The 26,946-nt window shown below is 37.9% G+C and overlaps 1 protein-coding gene across 1 annotated transcript; it reads left to right on the top strand.

Moving 5' to 3' along the window:
- Positions 1 to 320: 320 nt before the first annotated feature.
- Positions 321 to 26,946, top strand: LOC132104560 (cytosolic 5'-nucleotidase 3-like). The gene is made up of 9 exons (XM_059510121.1): positions 321 to 429; positions 740 to 838; positions 5,242 to 5,311; positions 6,844 to 6,890; positions 7,273 to 7,358; positions 21,962 to 22,051; positions 22,132 to 22,294; positions 26,437 to 26,637; positions 26,718 to 26,946. Exons 1-9 carry the CDS (start codon positions 427 to 429, stop codon positions 26,823 to 26,825), a joined length of 867 nt encoding a protein of 288 aa, XP_059366104.1. The 5' UTR covers positions 321 to 426; the 3' UTR covers positions 26,826 to 26,946.

Genomic DNA, 26,946 nt, shown 5'->3' with positions numbered 1-26,946 from the left:
ACTGCACAGACCGATAATAATGTAATTAATTTATCAAACAAAACCTACTTTTTATAATCTCTGTTTGATTCTTTGCACTACACTGACTTTAAATAATATTTTCAGAGTAATTTCTCCAAATTTGATGTGCAATTATTTAGATGAATTAATAACCACATCATGTAATTAATTAGATTATAAAATGTAATTGCTTATATATGTGTATATATATATAGGGTTTCCGTCTCTTGTTTATCCAGACTTGTGTTCACACTCCAGTCCAGCAGGTGGCACCTCTTTCTTAGTTCGTTTACAAACCGCCAAAACTAAAGAAGAGGAAGTGTGGCTGTTCCTAGTCATTGTGGATATTGTGTTTTATTTGGCTTTTTAAATTTATAATCAAGTTAACTTCTGGTCTTAACCATAGACTGTATAAAAGGTCTTAACATGGTAAGTTATGACAGCATTACTGTTACAGTTTGTATCTAAACTATTGTAAACTATTATGTCAGTTTCGCGAATAAATCACACTTTTGATCTCATCGGACGAACGGGTTTGCAGAAAGACTGAATTTGTTCCCAATCTGACAGTTCAATCCTAACGATTTCGCCCTCCGAGATAGTAACGGGATGTTTCAGAAGACAGAAACAAAACTATATTTACCGCAAATCCAGTGTAGAAAATGAAACCTGTGAATGCATTGATCCTTTGTGAACGTGGAAAGCACAGTAAAACCTAACAGATGTTCTGTATGCACAGATTCCTGAGTTATCACAGAGTTCAGTGAGAATGAAGGAGCCCGAGAGAGTGGAGCAGGTATTGAGCTCCATGAGGAGCGCTGGAGCAGGCACACTTCAGGTAATCTGTCTGAACAAATGGGCTCCTAAAGCAACACACAGTTGAGAAGACAACAAGCACATTCCTAACACATTCATTATACTCTAATATCCAGTCTTCATTATGTCCATAAAATTCCCATCTGTTTTGCTGGGTTAGGGGAGTAAAGTATTCACTGTCCTCACGATGTGCTTCTCTGCAAAGGGACAGATCAAGTTCACTTCAGAAATTGGTCTCCAATAAATTTATGTAATGTTTCAAGGCATGACTTTTCTTTATTTTAATTTAAAGGAAATTCAGACTTTTTCATCCTTTTCCATAAATGCATAAAAAACATGCATAAAAACCATTTTCAACACTGATCACAAATTAGGTATAATGTCCAGGCAAGCAGCTAGGCATTTCTCTTCATAAAATAACTCTTCTACATTAATTTGAATAGAAGTGTACTTGAAGTACAAATTATGAACTTTGTATTACTTATATGAGATACATAAACGTGTCTCAGGAAAAGCGTAGAAGAAAAACAGAATGGTGGACCGTATATTACGTGAACTGAACAGCCACTACATGGCAATATGACAAATTAAATTAATTAAAAAATATGAACACTTGAAATATGAAATTATTATTAATATATAAATGCACTTGACCGCAAAGCACTGATTTTGTGCTAGTGAATTCACCCTCATGTCATTTGAAACCTGTATGATCTCTCTTCTGTGAAACACAATTGAAGAATGTTGATAACCGTTTACATTACATTTATGCATTTAGCAGACGCTTTTATCCAAAGCGACTTCAGTTAATTCCCTGGGAATCGAACCCACAACCTTTAGTGCTGCTAATGCAATGCTCTACCACTGAGCCACAGGAACACATGTTAGGTAACCAATTATCTTCTTCTATGTTCCACAGAAAAAAGTCTTACAGGTTAGGCAATGTTCCCGCAAGTTTTTTTTTTTTGTCGCGGAGCAAAAAAAAAAAAAGAAGAAAATTCACGCATGACAGTTAAATTTTTTATTATAATACAATATAATATAATATGAAGAAATGAAGCAAATATTGCTCACAAATTCCCTTTTTGAATCATTTAAACTGAGATCTGTAAGCTAAAAAAAAAATATATATATATATAGTTATCTAAGACATTGCTAATAGATTTTGCACACTAAGGTTACTACACCTAGAGTTTTGTTACCATTCTGTGCTCATCACCACTATTTCCTTCACTCAGTCATGATGTTTTATTTCACATGTCGTTGCATTTGCATTGGCTCTCATATTGAGCTGTTTCATCCACAACCACAGGGTCAGCAGGGCCTTCTCTGCTTGCCCTACAGAAAAAAATAAAAATTGTATTATTATTATTAATTAGGTATCATTTGCATTTGTGTAATGTCCACAAAATAGCCTATGATTAGTTTTGTTTAGGTTGAACTGGAATATCCTACAGAAGTCTGCTTCCCTTTAGTTCAAAGACCTTGAATCTGATTTGTAACGAGCATTAGTGACAGAATCATCAGCCAATCAGATTTTGACGTTCCATGACAGCACCCCCTCTAGTTTGCTAACAAAGGTTTTGTGCCCCAATTCAAAGATTGCAACTATGAGTGGCTAACAGCTAGCAGCGAGCACAAGAAGTTATTTGGCCATGTTTATTTCTGGAGGTGTATGTGGTGGTTGATAATACTGTGGCGTGGTGTGTGGAGTAGGGGTTCTTTTTTTCCAACCCGTGGTTCACGCTTTTCTGAAATTATTTGGCAAATAAAGTAACATTTCTTTACATGCCTTGACCTGACCCGTGGGGATATCACACAAGTTACGTTGCTACATAGACCTTTGTATTGTAACCTTATGAAAGAGCATAATAAAATAAGAAAAATATATGGCGTTATTTTACTGACAAATGTGGAGAGCGCATTATTGTTCCGCGAAAGCACATTAATACAATGCGTGAGCACAAATCTCACGTGCAAATTTTCTTTGCTCTTGCACAAAACTGGACGCACGCTCAGATATACGCTGCCCGAAAACGTGTCTCTCCTCTCGCTGAAACTGTCCTGTGCTCGCTCAAATATCTCTGGGATCTGTAAATGTGCTGAAAATGCGCTGTAGATATTATTTTTGCATTTTTCATGAAGCTCATAAACTTATATTTTATTCACAATAGAATATAGATAACATATCAAATGACATTTTGAAATGTCATGCCAAATATTGGCTCATTTTGGATTTCATGAGAGCTACACTTTCCAAAAAAGTTGGGGCCGGTAGCAATAAGAGGCCGGGAAAGGTAAATGTACATATAAGGAACAGCTGGAGGACCAATTTGCAACTTATTAGGTCAATTGGGAACATGATTGGGAATAAAAAGAGCCCCACGGAGTGGCAGTGTCTCTCAGAAGTCAAGATGGGCAGAGGATCACCAATTCCCCCAATGCTGCGGCGAAACATAGTGGAGCGATATCAGAAAGGAGTTTCTCAGAGACAAATTGCAAAGAGTCTGAAGTTATCATCATCTACAGTGCATAATACCATCCAAAGATTCAGAGAATCTGGAACAATCTCTGTGTGTAAGGGTCAAGACCGGAAAACCACACTGGATGCCCGTGATCTTCAGCTCTTAGATGCACTGCATCACATACAGGAATGATACTGTAATGGTTGACGCAAGCCCCTGGCCGCTCCTCACTCAAGCGGGCGGTTCTTTTAGATTCAGGTATTGCAGGAGAAGACCCTGAGCTAAGAGCATTAAAAACCACCCTGAGTTTGCACAAGGCCTTCTGCATTGACTTTCCATTCATCAGGATCCTCTGATTCGAATCAGTCTCATAAACTCACTTCGGCAAGGACCAACTGGAGCCCCAAAGTGCATCAGGACTCTTTTTCAAACAGTCGAGACATGCAAGTATAAACTTAGTCTTATTAAGAAACAGTCGAGTAACAGATAAGGACAACAGTTTATAAGTGTTCTGCCTCTCTTTCTCATTAGACTACTGCGCGATCATCGTTGTTTAATTTACGGTGTTTTTTACCGTGGTAAATACGTGCTGTTTTTGCATTTGTCTATTGTGGGACTCCCCAGTGTAAAGTGACGAGTGTAAAGACCATCGACTCTACCTGCGTGACTCCAGCGAGCAACGACACCGACGGGGCACTTGAGTATTGCATTTCTCCCCTTTCTTTACTTTTGGACAGCTTGTCCTCAAATACTTCTTTAGGTCACTTGTACTCACTTTGTGCTTTCAGATCTCTACTATCACTACGAACACTCGGAGAGCACGCAGTGTATGTCGAAGGCAGGCCTATCCCAAAAATCTTCGGCCTGTCCCTCTGAACTCTACTACTACACTCTCTATTCCAGTCGGTCAACATAAAATACAATGAATAACAGTTTAAATGTTTATTACCAATAAGCAAATTGCACAAATTCGTTGAAAAATTAACCAACAAATTGAGACTTGTCATGGCTCTTCTATACTGTTGTTGTTCTCTTGTTGGTCTGATTGCTTCTATTGTTCTCGTATGTAAATCACTTTTGATAAAAGCATCTGCTAAATGATGAAATGTAAATGTATTAATTGATACATTAAGTATCATATGCACCTATCACAAAGGTGTGTTTGAACTAAGAAACTGATGTTTTCTTCAAGCTGTGGATCTGCTGAATATCAAATTGTACCATAGCTTCATGTCTTTATTTCTCTTCTCTTAACTGCTTAAGCTTTTACCATTTTTCCTAAGCCAACTGATCTTAATATTTATAATGAATCATAACTAGTTATGATTGATTATTCATATTTCCCCTTTGAGCATGAGTCAAGTTTAGGTCAGGATTGTCATAATAATGATTAGGATTTCAAGATGCAACAGGACTGAGATAAAAGATCAAATGTTTTTAACATATTTTTTTTTTTTTTGCAAGTACCCAACCTGTAAAAAAAGGGACAAAATGGACACCCCATTCTGAGTGTCTGGTACATGAAGGAAGGGACATTAAGAACCTCATCTGTGTGTCCCAGATTGTAGGATTCTCTTGGTTCTTCAGTAGATCAGTCACTTTGCACTTTTTTCCCTCCTGTTAGCTTCTGGCTGTTCTGGCTCCTTTCCCACTGTGCTGTGACCTAGCACAACCTGATGAAGACATCTCCACCACTAGACTGCTCATTAGACCATGCAGAACATAAATATCACTGACCCAGAGACTTGAGCATTAGTGTATATTGTCACAATTGTCAGAATTTCTCAGTTGCCCACATTTTAAAATACAGCAGACTTGTTTAAAATACTGTGAATACTACATGTATAGTGTCGGACTGTATGAACATGCTACATCTTCAAGTTTGTGTGTGTTTTCTGTTGAGTACAATGCTTGGGTGCTCTCATGTAATGACATTGAATTTTTGTTGTTTATGTTGTAGGTAATCTCAGATTTCGATATGACTCTCACCAGGTTCTCTTACAATGGCAAACGCTGTCCTACCTCCCATAGTAAGTACACAAATCTTGAATATTGCAGTTTTGCTGAGCTAGTTGTCCACCAATTAATTAGCCAATTAGTGAGGTTTAGGGCTGAAATGATTTCTCAAGTAACTAGACTAGCTCGATTACAAAAAATGATCGAGCCTCTTTTAATTGATTTTAAATCTCACGTCAGGTTCTTTTGCAATCATTTTCGTTTCCGTCACCCACAAAGCGGAAGGAGACACATTTTTATTGAATTAATCAAAAATATGTCAGTGCACTTACATCAAATCACGATATGGACTAATATCTGTAAATATTAAGCCAGAACAGTCTGTTTAAATATGAATCCTGCATGTTCTGCGTGTCTGTGTTAATGAATGGAGCAGAAGCCATTCTTCCTTTATTAACACACAGAAGCGCGCGTGATGCTCTCAGTGATTTCAGCATCTGTTGTCTCACTAAATGAGGATGTGAACACATGAGGAACATCTCCAGAACTGCTCTGACAGTCACTTCATGAGCATTTGACCGTTTGATTTGAGTAAAACTAGCGTCATCACATACACACAACTGTAAAGGTACGTCAACCCGTCAAAATAAAAGTCCCGTTTAGTTTAGTTATCGCGGGTTAGTACCAAAAAGTTAAGTTTGCTTCATTTTCAATAATTAAAAGATAAATTAAAATAATGTTTTATGCGTTTAGTGTTTAATGTGCATCTCAGAAAATGCTTTATTTAAAACCCCAACTGATTGGCACTTAAATGCACTTAATTCATCTGTCAACTTTCTTGTCATTGTTCACAGTACAAGTACAGACAGAGAAACAATGGGTAATAATTAAATCTTTATTTTTGATGTATGCATTGCATTCTATGCATTTAAAAAATACAAATATTTTTTTTCTAAAAAGGAAAAATTTTAAGAGACCCAGGAGTCTTATTTTCTCTTGCATAATTAATATAGCACTTTAATTAAACAAAAACACATTTTATCCGATTACTCGATTAATCGATGGAATTTTTGACTTGATTACTAAAATATTCGATAGCTACAGCCCTATTGAGGTTAAGTATTTTTTGGTGTTGACAGCATGCTGGGTGGTTTAGATGTTATACTGTTCACACTGTAAAACTATCTGTGCAAAGCTGCATTGTTAAATTTATTCATTTAAATTCTTTACATCAATAAACATTGAGTCAGATGTCTTTGGTCAGCTGTTTGAAAAATTAAAACATTTTTAAAAATGCATTCAGTGTGAATGCTGAATTGTTTAGTTGATTTTGAAAAGAATAAAGTAATATACACCTGGGATGAAATCACGGGTAATTTTCATTTTTGGGTGAACTATCACTGAAGGTTGTGAGAGTTTACAGTAGCACATTTTGCCTCGCTTTCCTTTCTGTTAACACTGTATATGTAAATCAAATTTAACATTAATGCTATTGAACAGTGTAAGCTGTAAATAATCTTCAGAAAATAAACCATTCTTAAAAAGATTTTCTTTTGTGTAGGTTGTTCTTGTGTTGTTAAATGAGTTATAAATTATATGCTTTCAGATATTATGGACAATAGCAAACTGATCAGTGAAGAGTGCAAAGCCGAGGTGAGAAAGCAGATGTTTTCGGTAATTAATATTTTGAACTTGGATTTAGTGTTGACTTTGTGCAACTGTGTTTGATGTAAAATTCACAGATTTTCAACCACTTTGAGTAATTGAACAATGTGTTATTTTTCTGTTACCTGTACCAAAATATCTGTTTATTTGTCAGCTCATGGGTTTTTGTAAAAACTGCAGATCTAACAAATAGCTAATCTGTTTTATTTCTGTTCTATTTGCAGTGCCTAATTTGCATAAATGTTTTTATCACAAACACTGTTTATTCTGTGTGCGGGTTTCATAGACAATAATTATATTAACTTAACTAAGCTTTGTAAAGCTTTCTTTTTGATGACCAGGACAATTTTTGAGGATTGTTTTTCTGCAGCTGAAGAATCTTCTGGACACTTACTACCCTATAGAGATTGATTCCAGACGCTCAGTTGAAGAGAAGTTGCCGCTCATGGTTGAATGGTGAGATAAATCTTATAATTGCACAACTTATCTCTCAAGATCATGTGATTCCTATGGGGGTCCAAGACTGACCATAATTTGTTAAACAGGTTGAAAGTGTATGTAGGAATGCACCAAAGTATCAAGTCAAGTCACCTATATATATTATTTATATAGCGCTTAAACAAAATACATTGCGTCAAAGCAACTGAACAACATTCATTAGGAAAACAGTGTGTCAATAATGCAAAATGACAGTTAAAGGCAGTTCATCATTGAATTCAGTGATGTGATCTCTGTTCAGTTTAAATAGTGTGTGTGCATTCATTTGCAATCAAGTCAACGATATCACTGTAGATGAAGTGACCCCAACTAAGCAAGCCAGCCATCAAGTCTTAGACAGTGTTCTAGATTATTACATGCAGAGTTTTTAGGTCCTATAATTAACACCTTCGTTTTTTTCTGAATTTAGCCGGAAGAAATTACTCGTCATCCAGTTTTTATATCGACTATGCATTCCATTAATTTTTCAAATTAGTATGTTTCTCCAGGCCGTGAAGAAATATAGAGCTGAGTATCATCAGCATAACAGTGAAAGTTAACACTGTGTTTCCTGATGATATCTCCCAAGGGTAACATATAAAGCGTGAAGAGTAGCGGCCCTGGTACTGAGCCTTGAGGTACTCCATACTGCACTTGTGATCGATAGGATACATCTTCATTCACTGCTACGAATTGATGGCGGTCATATAAGTACATTTACATTTACATTTAATCATTTAGCAGACGCCTTAATCCAAAGCGACTTACAAATGAGAACAAAAGAATCAATCAGATCAACAAGAGAGCAACAGTATACAAGTGCCATGACAAGTCTCAGTTAGTCTAGTACAGAACGCATAGCCAGGTCTTTATATATATATATATATATTTATATGAAAGACAAAAAAGTCCTAGTATTAGTTGGTTAAGTGGTGGTGGAAAAGATAAGTCTTTAGATGTTTCTTGAAAATGAGTAAAGACTCAGCTGTATGAATTGAGATTGGGAGGTCATTCCACCAGCTCGGCACAGTCCAGGAAAAGGTCCGTGAGAGTGATTTTGAACTTCTTTGGGATGGCACCACAAGGTGTCGTTCACTTGCAGAGCGCAAACTTCTGGAGGGCACATAAGATTGAACTAGTGAGTTTAGGTATGTTGGTGCAGTGCCAGTGGTCGTTTTGTAGGCAAGCATCAGTACCTTGAATCTGATGCGAATGGCTGCTGGTAGCCAGTGTAATCTGATGAGGAGAGGAGTAACGTGAGCTTTTTTTGGCTCATTGAAGACAACCCTCGCTGCTGTATTCTGGATCAGTTGCAGAGGCTTGACAGTACATGCAGGAAGAGCCAGGAGAGCATTACAATAGTCCAGTCTGGAGAGAACAAGAGTTTGGACAAGAAGTTGGGTGGCTTGCTCTGACAGGAAGGGTCTAATCTTCCTAATGTTGTATAAGGCAAATCTACAGGACCGGGTCATTGTAACAATGTGGTCTGTGAAGCTTAACTGCTGATCCATCACAACTCCTAGGTTTCTGGCTGTCCTCGAAGGAGTAATGGTTGATAAGCCCAGCTTTATAGAGAAGTTGTGATGAAGGACTGGGTTAGCTGGAATCACCAGGAGTTCTGTCTTCGTAAGGTTAAGCTGAAGGTGATGGTCATTCATCCAGCTAGAGATGTCACTCAGACAGGCTGAAATGCGAGCAGCTAATGTTGGGTCATCTGGTTGGAATGAGAAGTAGAGTTTGGTGTCTTCAACGTAGCAGTGATAAGAAAAGCCATGCTTCTGAATGACAGAGCAGTCTCAGTTGAGTGGCCACTTTTGAAGCCAGATTGGTTGCTGTCCAGGAGGTTGTTCTGTACAAGGAACATAGAAAGCTGGTTGAACACAGCTCGCTCAAGTGTCTTTGCAATGAATGGAAGAAGGGATACCGGTCTGTAGTTTTCAAGAAACGCTGGATTTAGAGATGGTTTCTTGAGCAGTGGGCTTACCCGAGCCTGCTTGAATGCTGAGGGAAATGTTCCAGAGTGAAGAGAGGAGTTGATAATGTGAGTAAGCGAAGGTATGACTGAAGAAGAGATCACTTGAAGGAGGTGAGTGGGGATCGGATCAAGTGGACAGTTTGGAAATGTCCATCTCTGAGAGTGGGGAGAAGGAGTGAGAGTGTGCATTGGTCATTGTAAAGTTATCCTCAGTCTGCGGTGTGGAGAATTGGTCACAGATGGTTCTTGTCTTATTTGTGAAGAAATCTGCAAAGTTTTCCGCTGTAAGAGTCAATGGAGGAGCAGGTGGAGGCAGATTAAGAAGAGAAGAGAAAGTTTTGAAGAATGTCTGGGCATCACAACAGTTGTAAATTTTGTTAATTATGTTGTGGTAGTAGGATGTTTTAGCAGTGAAGACATTTGCAGAGAAGGAAGAGAGGAAATACTGATTCACACACTGAGGACTGATACACTGTGGTCGGAAGAGTTTCTTGATTTCTGCCATTTCCTCTCTGCAGCCCTGAGTTTAGAGCGATGTTCACGGAGAACCACGGACAGCCAAGGGGCAGATGGGGTGGTGCGTGCTGGTCTAGACAACAGTGGGCAAAAGTTGTCCAAGCAATAGGTACACACAGTAATTAAACCAAACTTTCCTAACAACGACGATCACGCAGTAGTCTAATGAGAAAACGAGGCAAAACGCTTACAAATTGCTGTCTTTGTCTATTGATTGACTGTTTCTTCTGTACGATTTAAACCATGCTAATGCACTTCGATTAATGCCAGAAAAGTTTTCTAGTCTATTTAAGAGAATGTTGTGTTCCATTTGTGACTGAATTATGCGATTCAATCCGCTTTGCAATCACAGACGGGCTGAATTTATGAATGAAAGTGTGAAAGTTCTGACACAAAACGAAGTTGTTACTTATCCTCACGCTTTTTAAAAGTGGGTAACATCACGTAGTAGACTACACCACTGTAACGTTAGTTATTTATCATCTCAAAGTCTGTGCTTTCATTAAAGTTTCATTTCTTGATAGATAATCCATTTTTACCTCTTTCCTCCTGTGTCTCATGGTTCCCTTGCTTCGCGTGCACTGAGAAAGTTTTACAAACAAATCAGTCTCTTGCATACTGTCTATAGTCTCTTGCCGCTCTGGCGTCCTCTCGTGCTGCTGCATTCACTGCAGTCGGACATTGGAGATTAGCGCTCGTATATTTTCAAATTGGCCATAACTTTTAATTCGTTGCTACCAAACTGCCACCCCGGTAAATCTGCCCCTGGAGAGGCTTAATAACAGCCAGTTTGAAGGTTTTGGGGACATATCCTAATGACAATGAGGAATTACTAATAGTCAGAAGAGGATCTATGACTTCTGGAAGCACCTCTTTTAGGAGCTTAGATGGTATAGGGTCTAACATACATGTTGTTGGTTTAGATGATTTAACAAGTTTATACAATTCTTCCTCTCCTATGGTAGAGAATGAGTGGAACTGTTCCTCAGGGGGTCTATAGTGCACTGTCTGATGTGATACTGTAGCTGACGGCTGAATGGTTGCAATTTTATCTCTAATAGTATCGATTTTAGAAGTAAAGTAGTTCATAAAGTCATTACTGCTGTGGTGTTAGGAAATGTCAACACTTGTTGAGGCATATTTTTTCCATTAATTTAGCCACTGTATTGAATAAATACCTGGGGTTATGTTTGTTTTCTTCTAAAAGAGATGAAAAATAATCCAATCTAGCAGTTTTTAATGCTTTTCTGTAGGATATGTTACTTTCCCGCCAAGCAATACGAAATACCTCTAGTTTTGTTTTCCTCCAGCTGCGCTCCATTTTTTCGTGCTGCTCTCTTTAGGGTGCGAGTATGCTCATTATACCATGGTGTCAAACTGTTTTCCTTAACCTTCCTTAAGCGTAAAGGAGCAACTGTATTAAAAGTGCTAGAAAAGAGAGAGTCCATAGTTTCTGTTACATCATCAAGTTGTTCTGAGGTTTTGGATATGCTAAGGAATTTGGATACATCAGGAAGATAACTTAAAAAGCAGTCTTTTGTGGTAGAAGTTATGGTTCTTCTATACTTGTAACAAGAAGTAGAATTAACAGTTTTAGCTATATGAAGTTTATACGAGACTAGATAATGATCTGAGATATCATCACTTGGCTGAATAATTTCAACATCATTAACATTAAATTAATGTGACCGTATTAAATCTAGAGTATGATTTCGACAATGAGTAGGTCCTGAAACGTGTTGTCTAACACCAATAGAGTTCAGAATGTCTATAAATGCTGATCCCGATGCATCTTTTTCATTATCAACATGGATATTAAAATCACCAACTATTAAAACTTTATCTGCAGCCAGAACTAACTCGGATGTAAAATCACCAAACTCTTTAATAAAGTCTGTATGGTGCCCTGGTGGCCTGTATACAGTAGCCAGTACAAACATAACAGGGGATTTATAATTAACATTTGTTTCTTTGGATAATGTTATATGAAGTACCATTACTTCAAACGAGTTATACTTGAAGCCTGCCCTCTGAGAAAAACTCAAAATATTGTTATAAATTGAACCAATACCTCCCCCTTTGCCTTTTGGACGTGGCTCATGTTTATAAAAGTAATATTGGGGGGTAGACTCATAAGAGCTTGAAAATGGAAAAAAATCTGTTCACTCATAGCAGAATCGATATTTTAACGTTTCTTTTCTTGTGTTCCTCTGATATTATTACTGTTGCGAAATTGGTTCGGGTGGAAGAAATACCGGTTAATAACGTAATTAAAAAAAAAAAAATTCTTTGCCTATAATTTGCCTGATAATAATAAAGTACATATAATTTTCTTTACTCAAAAGGAAAAAGGAGACATCTGATAACGTTAGCCAGTAACCCGCTGCGCTTAGTCACAGCCAATACAGCATCATCTCTTCTAGATTTTGGCCAAATGTAGGCTACTAAAAAAATTTTTTTTTTTTAAATCAATCAACACTTTAAAGACATCAAAGTGTTTTTAAGATATTTAAAAATGTTTGCTACATTGTAAAAAAAAAAAGTTGTATAAGATTGCGTTTTGAGATTGAAAAAAAAAACATAAGTTACGACTCACGTCGCATTTTATTAGCCCTACTAATTTCTGAAATAGTAAAGGCTTAAATGCCTCTAGTAGTCTAAGTTATTAGTTTCTTTCCAAAACTAATGCTCTAAAGTTTAGGCTATAAAAACGTCAATCCAAAAACAAATTAATTTAAAGTGAAGCTGATGCCTACCACTCTCATTCAGCATGAATCCAATTGTTTCCATATTCCCAACCTATCTGGATGCTAAAATATTATTTATTATAGTGTTTGTACTTTCATCAACATAAAACATCATCCTTCACATCGGCTATATAAACACAGTGAGGAGCGGTTACGCTGAATGCAACAAATTTTGTTACAACGGAACAGTTTTTATTTGTTTCTTTAAATGTATTTGATTTTGATAATGAACAGGCTTCAATATAGCAAAATTGTGCACATAAGGCCATCGTAAGGCTGTCGTAAGGCCATCGGCCCGATGTTCATACCAACACTGACAGCAAGACATTATTCAAAGCTGTCAAGACTTTGCAAAATAATTAAAACTGTAAAGCTTTTGCAAAATAAAAGAAAACTACTCTCGACTGTTTCGTTTTCCTTTCCGAAAACTTTGGAACACCTGTGTCACAATGAACCGTAATTTAGCAAATTTTTTCTTTTGTTTCATTAATCTGTCAATATGATTTAAGTGAATATATATTTAGTGTATATACCTATATTCCTTTTTATGTAAGCCTATAGTTTTTCTGTTTTCTTCATACACAGAAGCGCTGTAGGTGTGATCTGTTGAATTCATCTTACACTATCTTCAGATAAACTCTAAGGGCGGTGCATTGCCATTGAGACTTGCCTATGATGAGCTCACAGCTGAGCGGACATTTCACTGGTTGGCTTCAGCATCACATTTGCATATGTATTTCTGCAATTTGTGATTGGTTGACAGCAAATGTCAAATATTAAATGGAAGGATAAAATAACGTTATTAACCAGTTATTGGCCGGTTCAAATTTTCGATTCTCTTCAGAACTATAACATTTTTTTGATACTTTCTTTTTATTGTTTTTCTTTAAACATTATACAGATGGGGTAGGGGGTAACAAAACAAAACAAAACAAAAAAAAAGAAGAAAAAAAACAGACAAACAAAGGAATGAAAAAGAACATGTTGGATCACCATGCTTCTACAGTTTTATCCTTTCTCAATGTTAATGTGATGGTCTTTGTTCTGTCGATTGTATGTATTCAGTCCATTTCTCCCACTTTTGGCAGTATTGATCCTCTTGAGTCCTTATTCTGTAGGTCAGTTGTTCCATAATATGTATTTCGTCCATAACTGTCATCCAATCGTCCTGTAATGGTGGGTCAATCTTGTACCATTTTCTTGTAATTGCCTTTTTACAGGCTGCTAACATAATTTTCAATATGTATCTATCTTCTTTCAACACATTTCCCGTAATGACACCAAGATATGATAATGTACAGGACTTGGGTACAGCATAACCCAGAACTATAACCAAGTGAACATCTTCCCAAAATTTTGCGATCTTAGGACAGAGCCAGAACACATGCGAATGATTCACGTTTACATCTCCACAGCTTCTCCAACATGGCTGTGGTAATGAAGTATGTTTATTCCTAATTTTGGGTGTTATAAAAAATCTAATTAAATTTTTCCAGCAATGTAACCTCCAGACACGCGATGATGTTGTTGATTGCTGTGTTTTCCAAATATATGACCATTCATCATCAGATATGTTCACTCCCAACTCTCTCCCAACTCTCTCTCAACTCTGCCACTTCAATTTTACATACATCTTTGTACTCCCTCTTGCCTCCATTATATGTCCATAAATTGTAGAGATTATTCTAAATTTCTTTGCATTGTAGGCTTCAGTTATGCTTTTGATTGTTGGATTTTTGTCCAAATTTACACTGGGTTTTATTTTTTTATTGAAAAAGTCCCTTATCTGCAAATATCTGAAATGATCTTGGTTACTTAGATCATATTTTTGTTTAATCTCCTGAAAGCTCATGAAATTCTCATTTTTAATTAGTGTACAAATTGCTGTTAATCCATTAGGAATCCATTGTTTGAATCTTTGGTCAAGGGAACCAGGGATGAAACCCTTGTCATAAGCTATCCTCCGAAGCAGTCCGAGCTCTTTCTCCAATTTGTATTTTCGTACCAGATTAAACCATATTTTTAAGGTAAACTGAGTGACTGTATTCACCTGTTTAATTACACTCATTGCTTCTTCTCTGTCTCCAATAAGACTTTGAATTTCTCTTCCTTGTACCGATTTTTCTAAATCCTTCCATTTGGCTATATAATCTTTGTCACACCAACAAATTACATGCCTAATTTGTGCAGCATGAAAATATCCCTTAAGATATGGCAGTGCCAAACCCCCCTTGTCCTTTTTTATCTGTAATGTTTCAAATTTGATTCTCGGTCTGCGGCCATTCCATATAAACCTTGACATGATTTTGTCCCACAGTCTGAATTGTTTTTCGAGTATCTCAATGGGTAGTGACTGAAAGAGGTAAAGAAGTCTGGGTAGAACACTCATTTTTATGGTCTCTATTCGTGAACCAATGTCTAGCGGAAGGAGAGCCCACCTGTCAAAATCACTCTTAATTTCCTTATCTAGTTTGACATAATTATGTTCATATAGATCATCAGTGTTTTGTGTTAAAGTAACCCCAAGATATTTCATTTTTGTTGCTTTCCAGTTCAGATGATATTTTTGTTGTATGATTTTGGAAGGTAAATAGTTAAATGTTAAAATCTGTGTTTTGGTCAAATTAAGTTTGTATCCAGAATAAGAGCCAAATGTTTCGAGTTGGTTGATTAGTATGGGAATGCATGTGTCTGGGTCCTCTAAAAAACAGACCACATCATCGGCAAAAAGTCCAATGATATGTTCCTCTTCCCCAACCTCTATTCCTTTAAGATTACTATTTTGCCTGATTGCTTGTGCCAGGGGCTCTATGAAGATTGCAAACAAGGTTGGAGAAAGACAGCAGCCCTGTCTGGTAGATCGTCCTAAATGTATGCTCTCAGTTAGACTGCCATTTATTCTTATCCTTGCGGTCGGGTTTTGATAAAGCGTTTTAATACATCTGACAGCTTTGTCGTTAAGTCCAAATTTCTCAAGTACCTGATATAGAAAAGTCCAATTTACGCTATCAAAAGCCTTCTCTGCATCAAGGCTTATTAAGGCTGCACATTTTCCCTTTTCTAGAATATGGTTGATAATATATAAAGTTCTCCTTGTGTTATCTTGGGCTTGACGTCCCTTAATAAAGCCAGTCTGGTCTTCATCTATAATGTCACTGATAAAATATTCATATCTTTTGGCGATAATTGAGATAATACAATTTATAGTCAACATTGAGTAGTGATATGGGTCTATAGTCTGAACAAGTCTCACTGTTGTTTTTTCTTGGGGATCACTGATATTACCGCTTCATTCCAGGAAGGAGGCATTTCACCATGTTCAAGTGTATAGTTGAATGATTTTTCGAGTAGAGGTATAAGCTGTTCATTAAATGTTTTATACCACTCGGATGGTAGACCGTCACTGCCGGGAGATTTGTTTGTTTTTAGTTTGTTTATTGCTTTCTCTATCTCTGCTTTTGTAATGGGTGAAGTCAGATGGTCATTCTGATTTTTTCCAATTGATGGTAAGTCCAGTTTCTTAAGAAAAGCTTTCATTTGGTCGATATTCGCGGAGGGAGGCTGACTGTATAAATCTCTATAGTAGTTCATAAACTGAGTTCCAATCTCTTTGGAGTCACAAATTATTTGATTCGTATTTGTATCCCTTATCTTGTGAATTGTCCGATCTGCTTGCTGTTTTTTCAATTGTTTTGCCAGTAATTTGGCTGCCCTTGGTCCCACTTCATAATAGGATTGTTTTAGAAATCTGGTCTTCTTTTCAATTTCTGTGATTAGTATTTTATCTATATTATCCCTAAATTCTTTAATTTTTGGAAGTAGTGAGGGGTCTTGTGTAGTCTTGTGTTGTTGTTCGGTTATAAATAGCTTTTCCTTCTCCTTTTTGTAGGCCTCCTCTCTGTTTTTTTTTAATTGCTGCCGTCTTAGCAACCAGTTTTCCCCTTATAACTGCTTTGAGAGCATCCCATAAAATAACTGGGGTAACCTCTCCATTGTCATTTTCATTTCGATAGATTATGATGTCTTTCTTTAGTTCCTCCACATTTGACTTGTTATTTAACATTCCTACGTTTAGCCTCCATAACGTATTTTTCTCTTGTACTTTCAAATTAACTGTAAGGAGAACCGCACAGTGATCAGACACATCTGCTTGTTGAATTTCACATTTCTTTACCCTATTTAAATCATTCTTATTCATGAAAAAGTAATCGATTCTAGCATAGCTGTTGTTAGGGGGAGAATAGTGTGTGTAGTCTCTTTTAGAAGGATGTAACTCCCTCCATACATCAACTATCCCAAATTCTTTAAGTGTTCTCTTGACCATTCTCATAACCGGGTTGCTATGCTTATTTTTATTTGTCGTGTCAAGTTTACTGTTCATCACAATATTAAAGTCACCACCACATATTAATACTCCATCCATTTCTAAAATCATGGTATCAAATAGGGTTTTAAAGAATTGTTTTGCACTATTGGGTGGAGCATACACGTTAACCAGTGTCACCATTTCGTTCTCGAGTTTTCCTTTCACAAAAATAAATCTCCCTTCTTTATCACTAATTTTTTTAATACATTCAAATTTCACTGTGTTGGATATAAGTGTGATCACACCTCTTCTACATCCATGACGGTATGAGCTATAAAATGAGTTGGTATATCCAAACCTCTTAAGTTTCTCGCTCTCCAGACTAGACAGATGCGTTTCTTGTAGAAAAATAATCTGTGGCTTATCCTTCTTTAATTTGGTCATTATCTTCTTACGCTTCACAGGATTATTTAGACCATTAACATTCAACGTCAGTATTTTAGTATTATACTCTGCCATTTCTAACGAGTTTGAGCGGCAATCCAACACTGAACATATAGAACAAAACCAAAGAACAACAGTTAAACTCTGAACAATGTGACTTCCAAAATGGAGATGTACTTATCCATCCCTTGTGGTCCCTGTTGGTGGGAGGAGGGCTGTGTGCCTCACTGTAGTGGGGGCCCTCCCTAGCTGTGAGAGAAAACCCACAAATACTAGAATTGTCCAACATTTTTTGCTTGCTGCAAAACACTCCCTCTTGTCGGTTCAACTGATCTATAAACTTAAGTCGTGAGTCATTTAATCTAATATGACCCAGATTTGTGCGTAACAGACTAATATTCTTTAGTGCAAAAGTAATATTGTTTTTAACAAAAAAGGATAATGATATTCGAGTTCACCCGGCGACGTAGCCTTTATCTTGTCATCCATTGCAGTTCTCTTGGTGTGAGTCTCGTCTGAACTCCGTCAGCCTCTCCCTTGCACGCTGAGCTGCACTGTCTGAAGTGTTGGTGGTGCGTTTCCATGGCAACGCTGCATTCAGTCGCTCCTCCGCTGCCGCGACGGTGTTCGCTTTGGTCACCACCTCCACCCTGAATCCGCATCGATTCAGGCCCTGTGCTGCCTCATCGGCTGTGCTGTATATCACCAGACCGGAATCCCAGTACACCCGCATCTTCGTGTAGGGTGTCTGATACCGGATCCCCTTCTCCCTCAGAGCCGCTTTGATAGGTCCGTACATCTTGCGCCTCTCCATGACGTCTGTTGCATAGTCGTTATCAAAGTAAAGTCTTTTCCCGTTAATCTCGATCTTCTGTTTCCACGCTTTCCTCAGGACCAACTCTTTGACTTGAAACTCCAAAAAATTAACGATTATTGATCTCGGGGAAGAGGCAGCTGCGGGCTTTGGAATCAATGCTCTGTGTGCCCGCTGGACACGGAGCTCGAGACCCTCTGGCAGGGTCAGGTGGCGTTTAAACAACTCGTTAACAAACTCAGTGACAGATCTTCCTTCTTTTTCCTCCGGCACCCTGTAAATCCTTATATTATTTCTTCTTGAGCGGCTCTCGAGATCGACAACTTTGTCCCGCATCTGCGTGTTTTCTTTCACCACCGCCAGTAGCGTTTCTTTCATCTCCAAGCAGGCCGACTCCATGTCAGCTATTCGAGTTTGTGTCTCAGCTATGTTGGCGTTATGACTCTGAAGCTCCTGCATAACTTCACCTTTAAACTGCGAGAGGTCGTCTTTCAAAACTTTCTTCACGTCGTTTTTAAATTCGTCCAGGTCCCGTCTCATTCCTTGTTTAAAATCTTTTAGCTCTGTACGAAGCATCGTTAAAGATTGAAGCAGAGCTTTCTGGTCAGTGCTAGCTTCCCCTAGCATAGCGGTGCTAGCTTCACCTCCGTTGTCGTCGTTTTCCTCGTGTACAGTAGACTCAATCACTTCTGGGTTTTGTTGCGTATCACTCGCATTTTTATTCATCATCTGACTCCTTAGCTTTCTCCCTCCGTTCATACTTAAATTAAAACGATCTCAGTGTAATTTATATTGACAGGAGGTACTTTTCCCAAACCGACTTGAGGAGCTCGTTATTATGCGTCCATCTTGTTGTAGCACCGCACCGGAAGCCAGAACTATAACATTTTATTTCATTTCTGGTTCTGCTTCTGTCAAAATTTCATTCGTTTCTGGTTTTCTTTCTTTGAACCTGTTCAGAGCCCTGAGACTCTGAGATTTAAAATAATGTAATCATCAGGTTTTAGCCAGGTTTCTGTCAAACAGAGTACATCTATATTATGATCAGTGATCATATTATTTACAAAAAGTGTTTTCATAGAAAGGGATTTGATATTCAATAAGCCAAGCTTTATCATTTGTTTATCCGTACATATTCTTTATTCGTTGAACCTCAATTAAATTGTTAATCTTAACTTGGTTTGGACGTTTTTTGTATTTTCTAGTTCGGGGAACAGACACAGTCTCAATAGTGTGATATCTAGGTGAAAAAGTCTCTATGTGCTGAGAATTAACTGACCTCTGTGATGGGAGGCAGCTAGCAGACGGTCGGTTTAGCCAGTCTGTCTGCTTCCTGACCTGGGCCCCAGTTAGTCAAGTATAAACACTAAGACTATTTGCCATATTTCTAGAGAGAAGAGTGGCGCCACCCCAGGAGGGATGAAGACCATCTCTTTTAAACAGGTCAGGTCTGCCCCAAAAGCTCGTCCAATTGTCTATGAAACCTATGTTATTCTGTGGGCACCACTTAGACATCCAGCCATTGAGTGATGACAATCTGCTATGCATCTCATCACCACGGTAAGCAGGGAGGGGACCAGAGCATATTACAGTGTCTGACATCGTGCTTGCAAGTTCACACACCTCTTTAATGTTATTTTTAGTGATCTCCGACTGGCGAAGTCGAACATCATTAGCGCCGGCATGAATAACAATCTTACTGTATTTACGTTTAGCATTAGCCAGCACTTTTAAATTTGCCAAGATGTCAGGCGCTCTGGCTCCCGGTAAACATTTGACTATGGTGGCTGGTGTCTCTATATTCACGTTCCGTACAATAGAATCACCAATAACTAGAGCACTTTCATCAGGTTTCTCAGTGGGTGCATCACTGAGTGGGGAGAACCTGTTTAATGTTTTGATCGGAACAGAAGAGCGGTGTTTTGACCCACGACTACGCTGCCTCATCGTCACCCAGTTGCCCTGCTGCTGGGGCTCTGTTTCCGGAACCGAACAATGTACAGGAATCCCTGAGCTAGACGCATCCAAAGCCGTATCTAGAGCCCTAACATTCTTACTGTCCTCAATTAAAGTTTGTATGTGTGTCCTCAGAGAGGTATCCAGGTACTGATCAGCTCAACCCTGCTTAGCTTCAGTGGACAACCAGTCTTGGGCTGCAGGGTGATATGGCTGTTGCTGAATGAAAAATGCATTAGGAAATTTATTAGACTAATATGTAAGCTTCTCATCTAATTTGTAAAACAAAATAATAAAAATTATCCAATAATTATTGTACCCATATATATTTCCAAGAATCACAGTTTGTTGGTTAAGTGAAATCACTAATAAATTCAAATGAGCCAAGCTTATCTGATCCCAACTGTAATATATTCCCACTAAATTAGTTTCTCAAAAGTGTTCGAAGCCATGTGAACTCCAAATATTGAAAAGAAGCAAGAAAAGAACCGAACTAAGTTTGATTAAATGAGTGGACCAAAAGAGTACTATGATGAGGTTTCAGAGGCATGGAGATCCATTTGCAGCTTTTATTAAATAGCAGTGTCAGACAGGCAAAGATCAGAGAACAGCAACAGGGGTATCAGAGACAAATCCAAACTCCAAACGGGTTACCAGGCAGATGTCGGGGCAGGCGGAGTAACAATAACAGTCCGAGCTTGTACACAGGGAATCAGGATACAGGGGAAAACACTCAGTACTGTTAGACGTGGTAAAACAAGACATTATATAAAATGTTATAAAAATTTAATAAATAGATTAAAAACTAAGTAAATAAGAAATCAAGAAATAGATACAAGTATTTAAGAAGAATAATACTAATAAAATTATTACGCATTTATCAAGCTAAACACCAAAAGTAACAGTTGCTTGTTGTATGAGCATTGCTAACATATGGCTACATCCATATATATGTTGGCTACATCCTTAGTGGTCACTCTTGTACCCTCAATCACAGCAAAGGGATTGTGAAAGCCAGCTCTCTTTCCTTCCCATCTCACCTTCTCTACCACAGTGAAAACCTTGGATCCTTGTCTTTCTGTGAAAGATCCTCATAGATCTCGATCTTCTTTTCCCTGAGATGGACGGATGTTTTAGCATCTTTCCAAACTTGTAACCGCTGAGACTGCTTAGAAAATAAGACAATTATGCGACGAGAGGATCTTTCCGCAGCAGAACAAGGTCCTAGCCTGTGAGCGATGTTAACTCCACGCGACAGATCTGCAGTAGTGCTCAGGGAAACCTGGCTGGCTTTACCTTCTCTCCTGCTTTCTCTGGAATACCAGTGACACAATGATTCCAAACACATAATAACTCCATTACCCACACAAACTTACACCAGTATCAGGAGAGCGGAGCAAACACATCAACCACAGTGGACACCTCGGTTAGAATTCTGTCATGTCAAATGTGAAAAGATCTTTCAGTTTTATTTGCATTGCCAATTGTGACATAGTCAGAATAGTCAATTGTCAATGCGGTTGTCAATCACAAACCCCAACAGTTGGAACAGCCAAGAAAAAAAAAAAAAACAAGTCTCAAGTTCTCAAGTAAAAGTTGAATCAAGCAAAAAACAACAACAACAAAAAAACTAACAAATGTGACCTACCTTACACTGTGACCTGAACCATTTGCATTTTGTTTTGGTTTGGTTTTTGTTGTAACTTTTCAGTAATGCTGTTTATATCTTTTTGCCTAATTGTATTTACACCAATGGCAAGTTATCAATCATTCATTATTCTTAGCTGTGTGTGTGTGTGTGTGTGTGTGTGTGTGTGTGTGCAGGTGGACCAAAGCTCATGAGCTCCTTGTGCAGCAGAAGATCAGTAAGGATAGTTTGGCTGTAATTGTGAGAGAGTCTGAAGCCATGCTGAGGTCAGATCTTTACCAAAACTATCAAGCGATTGTATTGTAGTGGGTGATATCACATATAATACTGATAATGTGTTTGTCAGGGATGGCTACCAGCAGTTCTTTGATCATCTCCATCAGATGTCTGTTCCTCTGCTGATCTTCTCTGCTGGAGTCGGGGATGTGTTAGAGGAAGTAATCAGACAAGCTGGTGTGTTCCATCCTAATGTTAAAGTCTTCTCCAATTACATGGACTTTGACGAGTCTGTAAGTTTCTTTTCAATCTTTTGTCATGTGTTTGTAAAAATAATTCACTGATATGGTTCAAATGATTTTCAATACATTCGTTTCGTCTTAATTTTGGCTATTCAATTTCTGATATTGAATAGTCATTTATATGTAGGACAAACTTAACAGTTTGTAAGACCACAAATAATTGACTTTTTTTTTTACAATGAACTAATGAATGCTTAATTAATGGGTTTGACATGTACAGGGGAAAAAAAGTACACATGATATAATAACACTATAACTATAACACATTACAGCATTGAAGTGCAGTAGTAGCATGAGTACAGTGCAGTACTCTGATAGGATAAACGTCTCCTCTTATAACAGCATCACTCCGTTAAGGGGGTTTACATGGACAGCGATTTGCCACACTAATGCCATTCTTCAAAAGCTGTTTCTGCGCTGCTGAAACAATGCTCTACCACTGAGCCACAGGAACACATTCCAGTTTGGGTCGTTATTTGGTTGGGGGTAGGCTGTTCTTAACGTGGTATTAGAAATGTTCACAAGAATATATTATAGTTGTTAACAAATACTTGAACAGTTTGAAAAAAAAAAAAAAATTAATTACTAAACAAACATTTTAACTAAAATGCTTATGTTACACCCAGGGCTAATTTATTTAAGAACTAATATTTCAAATGTATAAATGTATGCTGTACAAAAAATAAATAAAATAAAAATATATATATATATAAACCGCACTCAACATAATTAAAAAGGATAACAGCAGAAGGACATGGTAAAATCACAAATTCTAGATAATAAAAAAGACAATAGCACAAAATAGCATTGTTTTGTGGTGATCGGGAGCATTTTGATATGTAGTCTCTTCATTATTCTGAGAGTAGTGTGGAATTAGTTTTTTATAAGGAACAGGTCAAAAGGTAAAGAGGGAGTCTGGTTTGCTCTGTCATGGGTGGGAAAATATCAACACCCCTCATGTTTTTAATCGTGCCAGTCCTGAAATTCTGTCTTTTCAACCATTAATCATGGTACTGTATGTAAAGTGACCGACAGTTGCTTTTTAACCACTGAATAAGTGTATAATTGAACAGTTTAATCTTGGAGACATTTAGAGCCCAGTATCTCTTGGAACTAAACCATATAAATGAAGATACACAAAGAAATTTGTTAAACTACAATCTAAGACTACAGACTTTAATACTTCTTGAGTTACAGGTATACAAACTTTGCAGAAGAAAAAAAAAGAGAGATAATTTTTTTTCCCCCCTATCTTCTAATGGTCACCAGCCACCTGGCATATACTGACACAACAATTGTTAGTCAAACATTTTAACTAATAGACCTACTAATATCACTGTAAAAATAACATAATAATGCTTCCATCTTTCTCAAGTCATTTTTACCCCCCTGTAATTTGGCTCCAAATGTAACGATCTCTGGAAGGAAGGACCCAAAAGCAGAAGAATGCTTAACTTCTATTTATTGAATAACAATAATAAACATTATGAGCCAAACAGCCCCAGTCCAGTTCTGGACTAGCAGGAGACAGGAAAAGGGTCACACAGGCAAGGGTCAGAGTCCTGTGCAGTCCACCAAAAACCAAATCCAGTTCGTAGAATGAGATCAAACAGGTCCAGCAGATAGTCATAACAGCAAAGCAGTCCAGTACACAACCCGGCGAATCCAAACTCCAGTAGCTGTAACAGTCCATTAGATAAGAAACACAGAGCAGTCCCCGATCAGTGAGTTCTGGAGGAAAACTGAACCACAACACAACTGGGCAGAAATAAAAAATAAAAAACAGAACTGAATGACAAGACCTAAACAAGAAAAGCATGTGAGTGGCAAAGAAACACAGAGAACACACTGTCAAAAAAAGCAAAAAGAGAAACAGCAATGATATAGCAGAGAAATCAAGGAAAATAGGCTAATAATGAAACCATGTCAGCTGTTCGTGAACACATGGAAGAAACTGAAGCAAAGAAAGAAAAAAACAGGAGGAAGATCAAACCCAAGTCCTGACACCAAATTTCAGATAAAATTGTCATTTTAACCCCCCATCTATAAAATAGTGCATTACTCCGTAAACATTCAAAATTGCAAAAATATTGACCTGCAAAAATTTAAATATCAGTTAGCATTGTTGTAAAATGGTGTATCATCAAATGTCTTTAACTGGGGACTCCTGGAAAGCTATAGTACTGCAGAGTTCAGCTCCAACCCTACTGAAGCTCACCTGAAGCAGCTGATCTGATCAAAGAGTTCAGGGCTACTTGATCATTACAAGGCGTTTCTCAATGTCAAGGATACTTCCTTGGCAGGACTGGTCCTTCCAAGTCACTTCCTTCAGAGGCTAGGTGAGACTCCTCTTTTGCATTCGGAGAACACATAACTGGAACAGGCTAGCAAGTGCACCTCATTGCGTCATTACGTCAGTGAAAATGTCCGTTTGAATAACGCTGTGAATGGTATCATTAAATTACTTTGGACAACTTAACTAGTTATTTATAAAAGAAATGCCGATGACGCAACCAATTGTTAATTGACAGGTCCGTTTTAGTTAACCATTTGTATTTGTATAATTTACAATATCAATACGGTAGTAATTTGTACTGGCATTTAGGGCTGTCACTTTTGTGAAAAAATCATTTTCGATTTTTAAGACATAAGTGTTCATTGAATCGATTGTAAAATCGATTTTCCATGTCTAAAAAAAAAAAGTTTCCTTTTTCAACGTCAAATAACGGACGAATGCAAAGAGAGCGCTGGAAACGCACAAGTCAGCGATATTTCTTATTTATTGGCATTAAGTTTCGTGCAGAACAGCAACAGGAGTGCAACATTCTCGAAAAAATTTATATGCAGAGGGGACGGCTGCCATGACAAAAGAAAAACATCACTGCAGGCTTAAACCCGGCTGCATTTATGATTTAGGCAATTCAAAAATCTCCAAGATTATTTTAAATAATGATCAATCCATTTCAAACAACTGTTAAAAATAATTTAACTTTAAATGGACTTGAGAACAGGCAATGTGTGTTTTTTATTGAACATAACCGACACTTAGGCTAGACGGCACTAGGCAGGCTTAAGGAAATGCACCAAAAGGCTAGGACCATTACAAATTTATTGGACAGGAAAACAAGTCGATGAACATTTCGGGGTCCAGAGCAGAGCGTTTTTTATTCACTATATGTCCAGCTGTTGAGAAGACGTGCTCCGACCGCACTGATGTCCCAGGGTCGCTGTCTTTACATTGACTTAACATTGAAATGATTCGCGCCAGACGCTATATTCGCGTTTGGTGTGAACGCAGAGAGGTCGCTTTCGACGTCACTGGGTCTTGTAGGCGCGTAAAATTGCTGGTATTTTATATCAAGCTTTCGCAACGCATACTGCACTTTCGGAATTCTTTATATTCTTTTTCTGCTTGTTTGTGAGTTTTGTTACATCTATATTTTTTTATTGTTTAATTCTTTTAAAATTAATAGTGTACATATTTGGTTAAAATCGAAACTTTTTTGGTTGGTCCGATCGATTGTGCAATCGATTTTCGAACTAAAAGTGACAGCCCTACTGGCATTTAAACGTTAAACTTTACTTATATTTACTACAGTTATGACAAATGTTTGGTAACGTAAATCAAAACCGTATACACTCCGACTTCGCTAACGTTCGACATGTTTTAATTTTTGAACAAGATAGCAAAGCTGCGCACATAGGATTGTGGGTGATTTTGAGAGAGCGAAGAGCGCGAAGGATACACATATGCATCCTTTCCTGTGTATGGGATATTCTTCGAACGAAGGACTCAGTCCTAGGTTGAAATTCCGAGGATCCTCGACATTGGAACAGTCCTTCGACGGATGTCGATGACGTAGCATCCTCGAAAAACTGGCTTCCGAGGATCCTTCCTTGACATTGAGAAACACCTACAGACAGGCGTGTTGAAGCAGGGTTGGAAGTGAAGTCTGCAGGAAGGAAGCTCTTCAGGAGCAGAGCTGCAGAACCCTGGTCTGTAATGAGTAATTAAAGACTGCTTCTTAGCTCTTCATTTTACCTCATTTGGGCTTGCCCAATTTCAGCATGCAGCTATATTTACGACCTACTGAAAGTTATTGGGTTATTAAAGTTAACTATTGGGCTTGCAGGGTGTTTTGCAGGCATTTAAAGGAGAGCTGATTCATATCTACAACAAACGAGAAGGAGCTCTGCTCAATGCTGAGCACTTCAAGGAACTGCAGAGCCGCTGTAATGTCCTCCTGCTCGGAGACTCTCTTGGGGATCTCAACATGTCTGATGGAGTCATGGACTTAGAAAACATCCTGAAGATCGGATACCTCAATGATAAGGTAAATCCACAGTAAAAGCAGGACAGCACATGAAAAAAGTGGGAAAATCCATCTAATGAATGTCTTTGTTTTTACCCGAGGTGGATGAGAGGAGAGAGTCATACTTAAACTCCTATGATATCGTTTTGGAGAAAGATGAAACCATGGATGTTCCTAATGCCATCTTACTGTACATCACAGGACAATGAACTTAGAGCTTCGATCTCCAAGATAATGATGGACTCTGTCACTGTCTTTTCTATAGGTTTGAATATTGTTGTTTTTCTACCTTGACAACTTCCACGTGGTTATTTTGTTCTATTATCTGCA

The sequence above is a fragment of the Carassius carassius genome, chromosome 25 (genome assembly GCF_963082965.1).
Source record: "Carassius carassius chromosome 25, fCarCar2.1, whole genome shotgun sequence".
Taxonomy (NCBI): domain Eukaryota; kingdom Metazoa; phylum Chordata; class Actinopteri; order Cypriniformes; family Cyprinidae; genus Carassius; species Carassius carassius.
The sequence above is the reverse complement of the archived record's forward strand: the minus strand, read 5'-3'. Positions and strand labels throughout refer to the sequence as shown.

What these genes read in the sequence shown, in the direction of transcription:
- LOC132104560 (XM_059510121.1), top strand. An exon ending in ACGCTGTCCTACCTCCCATA is followed by an intron (nt 5,312 to 6,843) that starts GTAAGTACACAA and finishes ATATGCTTTCAG; the next exon opens with ATATTATGGACAATAGCAAA. An exon ending in TTGCCGCTCATGGTTGAATG is followed by an intron (nt 7,359 to 21,961) that starts GTGAGATAAATC and finishes GTGTGTGTGCAG; the next exon opens with GTGGACCAAAGCTCATGAGC.